The 11,551-nt window shown below is 43.2% G+C and overlaps 1 protein-coding gene across 5 annotated transcripts in view; it reads right to left on the bottom strand.

Annotated features, from left to right (window-relative positions):
• Nucleotides 1–3,100: 3,100 nt before the first annotated feature.
• Nucleotides 3,101–11,551, bottom strand: part of TBC1D30 (TBC1 domain family member 30) — an 88,862-nt gene continuing 80,411 nt past the window's right edge. For 2 of the 5 annotated variants that reach the window (XM_019640548.1, XM_019640544.1), the window contains exons 12-14: nt 9,923–10,129; nt 9,688–9,747; nt 3,101–6,728 (exon numbers count right to left, since the gene is read on the bottom strand). In XM_019640548.1, coding sequence (XP_019496093.1) covers nt 5,947–6,728; nt 9,688–9,747; nt 9,923–10,129 — 1,049 coding nt within the window. In that variant the 3' untranslated portion in view covers nt 3,101–5,946. The remainder of the gene's footprint in view (nt 6,729–9,687; nt 9,748–9,922; nt 10,130–11,551) is intronic. The other 3 variants (XM_019640545.1, XM_019640547.1, XM_019640546.1) reach the window with 2 other exon arrangements.

The following is an 11,551-nucleotide window of genomic DNA, read 5'->3' as shown; positions in this document are numbered from 1 at the left end:
CTAGTACAGATGTGGAAATCCAAAGCCCCAGATGTTAAGTAACTTGACCAACACCATACTATTGGAAAGTGTCGTGGATTGGATGTGACCCCATTAATGTGTGTGGTAAGACAGAAAGGATGGATGGGTGTTTCCCATGCAGACTGGAGCAAGGAGGGTGCGCTCAGCATTGGTTTGGTTTACGAGGGTGTTGGGAGCGCAAGGAGCTTTCAGGGAATTTCAAGTTGGATGCAGAGTTGTCAGTCACTGTAGCAAAGGAATTGAGCTCAGGCTCTGGCATCAAACAAACCAGAACGTTGCTATTGACCAGCTAGGTGACCGTGACCAAGGACACAGTCGCCCACCTCACTTTTATCATCTCTAATACAGGGATAATAAGCTTTGTGGGGTTCTTGGAAAAAATAAGCAAGATAACATACATATAACAGCAAGTACGGTGCCTAGCACATAGGATCTCAACAAAGGGTTGGTGTTATTGTGCTGATGATAATAAATCACAGAAGGCGGTGAATGGGAAAGATGGTGGAAAAATAACCCTGGGCCAGGTCAAGCTAAAATAAGGATTTTAGCTTTTCTCCTCCACGAAATCGTCAGCGATGGAAGGATTTTGACCAGAGGAATGGTTTGATCAGTTTTTAATTTTAGAAAGATCACTCTGGCAACAATGTGTAGCCATGGCAACAGAGAGAGGTGGTGTGGGGTAGGGGTTCAGAGACCATTAAAATAGTTAGATTTACCAATGGCTACCAAATATAGGTTCATCATCAAAATTTCTAGGGGAGGTTGTTTTGTTGTTGCTTTAATACAGATTCCTAGACTCTCCAAGGGTGGAGAGACACGTGGGTTGAGGTATCACATAGTTACCTCCCAAAGAGCCATTTCCCTTTAAGGAAGTTGATCCACCAGTTTCCCAGGGATCAGCATTGGCTAGGAACGCTAGAACTGTTATAGCAGGAATGAAAATATTAAGAATCAGTCAACTTTCTGTTTTTTTAACTTTAAGACTCTTGAGGCCCTTGGGATGCAGGGTGGAGCAATCAGATAAGGCTTCCCTGTGCTGGAAGGAATGAAGAGAACAGGAGGGAGAGTGACTTTGCAGGAGGTCCTTGGGTTTCACCAGAGCTGAGCACCAGGAAAGAAGTAGACTCAGCTACAGGAGATGGCTGGCAGGGACCCTTATGGGAGCTGACCCAACCCCAAAAGTCTACAGGTCCCCATTCAGTCCCCATTTGATAGAGCACAGGCTGCCTTGGTGGAAGGACCACACTGCACAGCTCTGCTTTCAGCCACCATCCAGTAAGGACCTCCCCGCCATAGCTCTATCTGGTGACTGTGACTCCAGACTTGGCTGACTTGAATCTGAACTGCCTCATGTGGATAATAGATAACTGCCATTTCAATGGTCCAAACACTCACGGGCCATTGCATTTCCATCCTGCGGATGAACCATAATTTACCTAACCATTTCCCCTAGTCTCAGATGCTTACATTGTTGCCAAGTTTTAATTAGTAAATTTAATACTGCAATACAAATTTGCAAATAAGACTTTTACCTGCTATCACTTCCAACGCTAAAATATTTCATATTCTTTGATGAAACCTGGTAATGGTTATTTTCTCAAGTTCAAGATACCAAGTCTCAAGTATTACTTCCTTCTCAAAGGGTACAACTAGGGATCATTTGATAAAGTTCAATACTTGTTGATGATTAAAAAAAAAAAAACCTCTTAGCAAGCAAAGAATAAAGGTGATTTCCTTGACCTGATAAGTTATCTACCAGAAATCTCAGCAAACATCTTACTTAATGGTTCCCTTAAAGGGCAGAATGAGATATGAATGCCCATTATTGTTGCTTCTATCAACACTGGAGGTCCTAGAGAAAAAGAAAAAAAAACGAAAAACTTGCTGCCCTTTCCAGAGGTATAGGGAAACAGGCATTCTCATTCACTGCTTGTACAATAAGTTCAGCCTTTAAGGATGGTAATTTGTCAATATATGTAAGTCTTAAAAATGCACATACTTTCTGACCCTGCAACTCCAGCTCTATAATCATGCCTGAAGAAAATACTTAAGTCTGTGCACAAAGATGTAAGTGTTACGATGCTCGTTTGCTCCGCACTATCTACAGTCAGAAACAACCTCTACAACTGGTACTGGTTATGTGAATTCCAGCATGAGCACATGATGGAATACTGGTCACTGAAAATGACGCTGTATAAGAGCACTTACTGGAAAGACAGCTTAAACTACAATCGTACACTCGATACACCTTTTTGGAGATAATGGTGTGTATACTTGCACACACCGGCACACATACCAGGGGTGCCCAAAAAATGTGTACAAGTGGACACTTTGGTCAACGTTGCTCAAGCAGCAGTTCGCTGTAATCAGAGGTGTCTGGATACTGATGGTAACCACTTTGAGCACCTCTTGTAATTGCAGAAGTCAAACATGACTTCTATTCATCTTTTGTTATTGATATATATTAAGCATTACAATTTCAAGTTTCCCTTTTATAAAATGTGTATACATTTTTTTGGCACCCTCTGTATAACAACATATTGGAAAGACCCATACTAGAATACGGACAATTCCTTGTGCTCTTTCTGTTTTCCAAATTCTCTTACGACATGTGTCACTTTTCCAGAAAACATATATATTTAAAATGCTGCCTCAAATGATGGCTGTAGACAGCGAAGAAAGTGACTCAGAAAGAGTAGAAGGAGGCTTTATGGAGGGAGATGGCAGCAGCTGTCCACTCGATCACAGCTCTCTATTGATCTAGAATCCACAGACCAGAAAGTGAAGTTGCTTTCTTATGGTTCTGTTTTCTTAAAACAAAGGAAAGACTAAAGGTTAATTTTAAACACATACATTCGTAAGTAATCTCTTTGCTCACTCACATTCAGGAACCCACTCTTCTGCCAAGTTCTCAGCAGGTCATAGGCCACCACCCAACTCAGTGATTAGATCAGGGGCCATGGAGCTTACTGGGCTGTTTCCCTGGTTCACGCGACCAACGTGGCGAGAAAGCTGAAGAGGCAAGAGAACGGGAAGGGGAGCCTCACAACAGTGTTCAGATAGAAAACGGCACAACAGCTACAACAACGAGGATCTTTATGCATATCTCTTTGTAATCAATACAGTTCTTCAGAACAACAAGAGAGACAAAAAAGGGAATACAGTATTCCAAACAGTTACAGCCCATAGGTCAATGTTACAAACTAGGTTTAGCTCATCTGGAGGTTTCTGTGAGAGGACTGAGGGGCAGAGACCACCAAAGGAGTCGATTCCCGACACAAGTGCTGACAGGGTACAGGCATATCTAAAGATAAAGAAACCGCTATGTGGTAAGCACTTCTTGTGCTTGCAGACAAGTGTCCAATACACGGGGAAGGTAATGAGTTCATCCTGGTTTTTGTACATGCTGTGTGGTACAGGTTCCTGCAGACTTCTTCGTTTTCTAAAGTAGGCAAGGCTTATAAATAGTGACCAATTCATAATTGGAAGTGATTACATGGTACAATGCATGCACATTATCGGTACAGAGAGGGCTTTAACAGAAATCTGTTGGTTTTTTAAAGTCCCAACAAGGTCATTTTTACCTCAAAAGACTATTATCCTTTCAGTTATTCATTCAACAAATAGTCATCCCAAACCATGTGCCATCTCATCCATCCCTTTCTCAGGAAGACCAGCACTGGGGAATGGGGATGGCGAGTGCTGCTAACACTGAGACAGTTGGTTGACAGCCCTGGTGTCACCCCGACTGCGGTCAGTGGCCTCCACCTCTTACCCACCTCCCCGGACTTGGGCTCAGACCCTCAGGGAGCTGTGAGCTGACTCAAGAGAGGAAAGAACAATTCTCTATTCAAGTCAGACATCCCTCCAGGGGAACAAGACTATTTCTGACTCATTTGGGACAGGGGAGGAGAGAAGAATATGAGGTGGAATCCTTCTTATCTATAAAGTTTAGCAGATGGAAGAAAATCGTGTCATTTGCTTAACGTTAGGAAAAGCAGTGGGTCTCAGTCCCCAGGGTGGTCTGCAGAGTACACCCAGCTCTCCAGCTCCACCCATCCCAAGACACAAGCGTGTGGGCGCAGTTGCTTTTTAAGAAGCTACATGCTAACTTCAGATGGCACAGCATTCAAGGCCTAAACTGCAATATCTTATTAGTCATGTTTTCCATTTCCAGTTCTTTTGGGGGTAAAAATATCACAAGAGGGCTAAAATGGCTTTTCTCACTGTACATATCATGCTCATGCTTTCTATTCCAAAAAGCCCACACAACCACCTTATTTTATGATAAAAATTACTGTCTCTCATAGTAAAAGCCCTGTCTAAAACTATAGCTTTGGTTTCAGAATTAGCAATCCAATTAACTCAAATTAATATTGACCACATTGACAACATGCCTGCAAGCACAGCCAAGGTCTCCCAGAGACAAGGATAAAGATGTTGAGCCTGTTCTTCTCATGATGGTGGGAGCAGGGAATTAAGGAGTGAGCCTTTTGTTTAAGCCAAATGACAGCTGCATGCAGCATTTTATAAATGAACTACCTTTTTGGGTAAAAAGGCTCGAATTGGTTTTGTGAAACACCATCACAGGACTCTGTAAGGTCTGGAGAAAGATCTTTTGAGTCAGGAGGAAGTGCAGTGAATGGCTTCCCAGTCTTGGTTTCTAGAACCTATGTAGTCAATGCATCTGTGTACAAGGAACTAAACCCGCCTATTGCAGGGGAGGAAACGTGGCTAAGTTGAGTCCTGGCAGTATTTACCTTGAGTATCTGAAGTGCTACTTCACCTCTCTGTGGCTGAGTTCCCCTCTGCATAGTGGAGATAACAGGTCTGTCTCTGACCTGCTGGAAGCGGGTGGGGGCGGAGGGAGTGAGAAGTAGGGAAGAGAGAACTAGAAAGCACTGTGGCCTTCTCCAGAGAAAGGCAGTGTTCACGTAACAAAGTATTCAATAAAAATTTTTTTAAAAAAGCAAAACAAGCACAAACTTCAAGTAACAGAGTTGCAGGTGCTGTTCTCGCTTTGAGCAGAGGCCTCACTGCTTCTGCAGTGCCGAGCTGGCAGGTAAATTAACTGCATGGCGGAGGACGCAGGACACGCGCCCATTGGTCCATCCCACCACTGAGAACCGGAACACCCCCTGAGACGAGAAAATGAACCTTGGGGAAAGCTTACTGGAATTAGCAAGCTGTTCAGAGCAGCTGCTGAATGCCTATCCCATTTGTGTTCTCTGCATAAGATCTTCATGGTGGTGATCAACCTAAATTTCAACAGATAAAGGTTTTCTTCATTTTCCAGGTAGAGATAGAAAAGGGAAGGAAAGGCTATCTAGATGTTTCTCCTGCATTTTAGCATAAGATTAAAAAACAATTTTGAGACTGGCTGAAAAAAACAACTGAAGGAAAACTCATACACACACATATTCCCCCAAGAGGGCATGAAGAGGGAAATCAGCAAGTTTTTTGCAACGAAGAAACTTATTCTTTTTACAGTTTCTGTTCTAGTAAGCTAGTGTGTGCATGCTTGAGTATTAACAACACCCAGAGGACTAGAAGATTTGGGAGTAGGGAGGGGCTGTTGTCACAGGGACCCTGAAGGTCCTCAGAACAGGGGGAGGGAAGCCATGTTAACAGTCTAGATACATAATCTTTTCTAAACAGCTCACAGCGAAAAATTGGGAAAACTTCACACTTTAAAACCACAGTATTTATTTTGCCACAAGAATCCACTGTTAACGGTTATCAGTGGTGGGGAAAACATCCCTAACCTAGCGCCCATTACAAAACTTCCAATTTTTATGGACTGTGACTCATCTCTGAGCCTATCCATCAGTTACTGGACAGCTGAAACTCTATTTGGACCCATTCAGCCAGAACCCTTACACCACCGTGAAGAGGTGAATGGAGACACACAGGTGCTGGGAGGTATCATCGGTTCTTCGTGCTACCGTTTCCACCGCTGGATTTGCTAAAGCTCCTGCTCATGTGAGGAAAGTGCACGGTTGGGGTTCTTTCTGTAGGACCGTATAAGCCCAAGTTCCTGGCCATGGCTGACTTCCGCAGTGGCTTGACGCTGGGAAAGGGGCTAAAGATGGGAGTTTTCGGGGGGCCGCCTTGAGGCAGCTTGCTGGTGGTTTTGTTTTCTCCAGGTGCTTCGAGCAGCTCCTGGAAGTGCTGCAGACAGGGCACGTGCACCTTGGGCTCAGTTTCAGCAGCAGTATCCCTTTGGTCCAGTTCCAAGGTTTCTAACTTCACCTGGACTGTGGACACATCGGTATCTCCAAACACCGGCTCTGGAGACTGCCCTTCGATTGTCCTCCCCGCGCTGCCTTCGCAGCTGCCGCCTTCTCTCCGAGCTGTGGCCGCACAACTGGAAGAAAAGGCCTCGGCCGCCCCCAGGCTGTGAGTCTTGCCGCCCTCATTCTGCTCTTCTATCAGCCCAACGGTGTCCCCACAGCCAGGCTGGCTCTTGGTCCTCGTCATGTTCTTTTTGTGGACTCGGATGTGAGTTCGCCACGGAGAGTTGAGCTTCGTCTTCAGGTCTTCATAGGGGACAGGGGATATTTTGCCTCCTGTGTGACCAGGAATGTGGATGACAGCATTCTTGGCAGCTCTGTTGGACATTTTCATCTTCTTTCCTAATAGAAGGTGGTTTATAACCGGAGAGTTGTTTACCTGAGACGGCAGAATGCTGGTCACGGGCCCTTTGTCTGAAAGAAACATTGAAAGGTTGTGTAAAATGTACCACAGAGAAACGCATCCATCGTGGAACAGGTGTCACATAGCGATTGTCCCCGTACCCCTTCCCACATGTTCCCCAGGGACTGGCAGAGTCATGTGATTGAAGGCAGCAGAAATGGTATTTAACCAAAGAGCCTGGGCTCCCTATTCCCACCTCTTCAAAATGGAGACAAGAAGCTAAGGATCGTGACCCCTCAGTCTAATCAGAATCCTAATGTTTTTCACAGGGAGCTTTTGTCTCTGACAAGCAACCTCAGTGGTCTTCTATCCAGAAAATCTTTGACGATTTTTTTAAGCTAATAAATCACACACCAGGACCATATGGATTATCAGCTGCCAGTTTCTGAGAGGTAGGGAAAGAACACACTGCATATTATGGAGTGAGAGATAGCTGAATGAAAGAAGTGCTACTAAGGTGGCAAAAATGCGGTGAAATCACAGATACCCAATGCCTCGTCCTAAGTATGAAAAATCACTGTGTTCCCAATGAACTGTGAAAGCAAATTGAAAACTGGAAATCATCAAAAGCTTTGCTCTCCTGGAACGCACTGTTGATGGTGTTATTGCCTTCCTCCTGTGGCTATGACTGGGCCCCTATTTCTGATGAATTTTAGATACACATGGCCCCAGGGATGACAGCAGCAGGCAGGAGTAAGGAGAAGGTCCTGCCATCCTTCCACTTGACATCCACCTCATCTGACTGAACTTCTTTCTATGGCTCTCTGCTATTGCCATCTACCTCTGGTCACACCCCAATCTTCAATAAAAACTTTAACAACTGTCTCCTCTTCACCCTATGTCCTATCGCCTCCTTCAGCGACTTTACTGTCTGACTGACTCATCTTCATAGTTCCCCAACCTCCCCAGGTCCACCCTAAACTTTATCACCCAGATCTACCTGACAAGGAAAATATTTAACTCTGACATGCTCCCCTTTGACTCTTCGAACTCTCAGTCTCTCGATCGATCGCTACATGGTGCTGAGCCATAGAGACTTTGGTTCCTGACCCCTCAATCTTCCCCTAACTTCTTGTCTGTCTTTGGCCCACTTACACCCCCACCCGGCCAGATGCACGGCTGATCACTTGGACCACTGCCTCACCAATAACCACACGTTCCAGGCATCCCCCTTCCTCTGTCACACATGCCTGGCAAAATCCCAACCCCCATCCACAATTCACATTCTTTCCCAAAAGGGACCTGCTAAAGGCTGCTAGGGAAAAAAAAAAATCACACAGCCATGTGGATTGGTAGCTCTTCGAATTCATAAGTTCCTGTTGTGTTGGGTCCTTCGATGCTGCTGAACAATCTTTTCCTTCCACTCTCCCACTCCTGTCAACAGCTTCTCCAAATCTTTATTACTCTCTTTAAGCTCCCACCCAACCCCCAACTTACTCTCAAGCAAACCACCTTTCCTCCAATTTCTCCATGAAAACAGAGGCTATTCTGTCCTCCCTAACCTAAGAAGCTGGTACCTCAACCACAATCCCTACTGCCTTCCTGTAAATCTCAGAAACTGAGGTCTTTTGCCTCTAGCTCAAATTCAATCCCTCCACCTGTGCTGCTAATCCTGTCCTATGCCACATACTCTGAAACCTTTCTACTCTGATCCCCACAGAGAAGCACAGGCATCTCCTAACAGCTTGTTGGAAATGCAGAACCTTAGCCCCAACCCAAACCTCCTCAAACAGAGTCTTCCTTTTAACAGATTCCCCAAGTCATTCCTATGCACACTAAAGTTTTAGAAACAATGCGCTAGAACTTTGCCTTTAAGCCACAATCGCTCCCTAAAAAGAACCAAATAAACCATGATCTAGAGTAGGAGTTGGCAAATTTTTCCTGTAAAGAGCCAGATGATAAATATTTTAGCCATTGTAATGCCAATCAATCATAGACAATATGTAACCAATGGTAATGCCAATAAAACTTTATTTACAAAAACAAGCAGCAAGCAGGATTTGGTGAAAAGACCATAGTTCGCTGACCCTGACTAGAGTGTAAGGCACTGGGCTTACTCAGTACCCAATGGCGATTGTTTACCATCAACCCAAAGGTTTGTATAGTACAGTTAAAAAAGAAATATACAGAGAATTGGAATACAGGTATTCTAGCCCTAACTTGATCACTCACCATAGCTATATAATCGTGGACAATTGCTAAGCCTTCCTGAATCATCACTTCCTCATCTTTTAAAGGGATATTAGAATATCTGTCCTTGCCTTCCTCATAGATTTGTTTTAAGGACAAAATGAGGACATGCATGTGCCAGTGTTTTGAAAATCACAGTGCTGTAGTTGTTAGTTGTAGCGCTTGTGTGATTGCTTTTTTAATGATTCTGGATAAAGTAAGAATCTTCAAGAAGTTGCCTATTTTTCCCTGTTAATTGGGGTTAAATTTAGTTTTTGTGCAAGTTCAGTCACATGCTCACAAGTCTCTTAAAAACACATCAGATTTGTATTTTAGTTCATTCTGGGTAGACATCATTTTCTTTCAGATTTCACTTAGAACAAGAAAAACCGATTCCCAAATCAGCACATAGTGAACAGTAAAGCAGACGGTTCACTAGGATTTTTGGAATTAAAAAAGATAAAGAGAAAAGAAACTTGACAATCCTTGGAAAAGAGCATTTCCAACTGCAGCACAATTGTCTTCTCAGCAGACTCCCAAGACACTGCTAACCCGTCAGCGAGGCGTGCTAATAGCTTTTTCCTTTTTCTCCAATCACATCTGTTATATTACTACCTAAATGACTAGTGGATAGCTTAATTTACCAGTGCACACATCACTAAATTCTATTTTCAAATGCCTGAAATTTAGGAGGCAATAGCTCCAAAATGTCTCAAGTCCAAGGATTGCTCAGCTTTGCAACAGTTGAATCACTTGTAAACCCCTCTCCACAAGCCCACAGAGTAAAGATGTGTTTAATACCATCAATTGCCTGGTCCTCGGGACCTAAAAAGAACCCACGGTCTTTTTCTTCTTTAAAGCCTGATAAAATAAAATAAAAACATAAGGTGCTAAATATGCTGTTATCTCATGCCAGCTGTGTGTGTGGATGATGAGCTACAATGAGTAGTAATTCCGAGGCCATCCTAGGAATGTTTTTCTCCCTTTCACAAGCTGATATGGAGTTGAAACTGATTCAAACAAAGAGTCATATTACCTGCTCTGATATACACCTGGTGAACCTGCTGCTGCTGCTTCTTTTTAATCCGAGAATACTGCCGCTTCAGTGCGTTGATATCTGTGGTCATGCGTTCCATCATCATGCTGTTAAACACTGCATGATACTCACTTCGGCATGAATTGATGGCTCCTGGACTCAGCTCTGCAATGTTACTAGACCTCAGACTCTGCTCTTCATTTGGTTCTGTACGAGAGGGATGAGAGATAGGGAGATGGTGGTGCCGGTGGGCGAGAACGAGGCTAAAGGACAGCTGATTAAACTATAACCTGGTGTAGTATCTTTGCCTCCAGGATATTCTAAACCACAAAAGAAGTACACTAGAAGCTGCACAGGGCTTGTTTCAATTTGGTCTTGAAAATATTTCTGCAGTTTCTTATTAGCTGAACTGTGGGTCTGAAGTGAGCTGTGTGGGTTCATTGTTTGATTTTATTGCTACTTTGTTCATTAGATAGATATAAGATCAATCGTTTCGAGATAAAAATCATTATTTTCTAAAACTTTCTTAGAAAAATATAACTCCAGATATCTAAAGTCTTTGTACAGATTTCCATATAACTGCTTGACAATTTATAAGGGAATGAGGGTTTGTAGGGTTTAATCAGTTATTAAAAGTGAGGGTTTGTTTTTGTTTTTTTTTTAGCTGAGCCATCCTGCCACCTGTTGGCAGCTCAGCTCGGGCCGGGCATCAAACCGCTGTTGCTCAGAGCTCAAACTCTTGAGCGAGCTCTTAACCAACTGAGCCACTCAGCCGGCCCTTAAAAGTGAGTTTTTAAGTTTAAAATAGCAACATATTCTATACAATTATCAAGACTTCAGATGGTTTTTCTTCATTTAGCAACCATTTCCTAGCCATCTATTATGTGTGTTATGTCTGATGTGGTTTCTGTTCCTGTGACACCTACAACTCGCACATTTGTCCCTTAAATAAAATTGAGATTACATCTAAGAGAGAGAAACAAGTACTGTGTGATGGGACACTCACAGACTGCACAGGCAAAGGGGGGCAGAACAAGGCTTCTCTAACACAATGTGTGAAACTGGCCTGTGGACCAGCTGAAACAAAAAAGATAAATGGGGCATTTTAGCCATCCTAATATTGGCTGAATCAAGTGTTATTCAGGTTAAGGGCTCAACTTCTGGTACATTTACTTCCTTTTTTTACTGAAAACACTTTCTTTGGGAGAAGAAAATTAAAAGGGCATCTGTTAATCCAAACTTAAAACCAACAAAGATGACACATGATAAAACTTAGGAGAAAGTGATCATGTCATCTTGGAGCACATAATTGCACAGAAAGGAAAACAGGGGGAAAAATGGAACACAGACCCAGACTACAGAAATGCAGATTCAAAAATTTTAGAGTTAAAATACATATTGATCCCATGGCTAGAAACCAAAAGCAGAAATCCAGGCAACAAAAGAGAAGGCGGAAGGCATTATGAAATTAATAGGGTTCCTGTTGGGTTCACATTTTTAAAAGCCTTTTAAAAGAATGAGAGTACATACCAAGGACATACCCACAAAACACTGTGGATCCAAACCATTAACAATCTGGAAGAAATGGATAAATTTCTAGAAGCATACAATCTACCAAGTCTGAACCAA

This window comes from Hipposideros armiger, unplaced genomic scaffold (assembly GCF_001890085.2).
Source record: "Hipposideros armiger isolate ML-2016 unplaced genomic scaffold, ASM189008v1 scaffold_51, whole genome shotgun sequence".
Lineage (NCBI taxonomy): Eukaryota > Metazoa > Chordata > Mammalia > Chiroptera > Hipposideridae > Hipposideros > Hipposideros armiger.
This window is presented reverse-complemented; position numbering and strand designations above follow the sequence as displayed.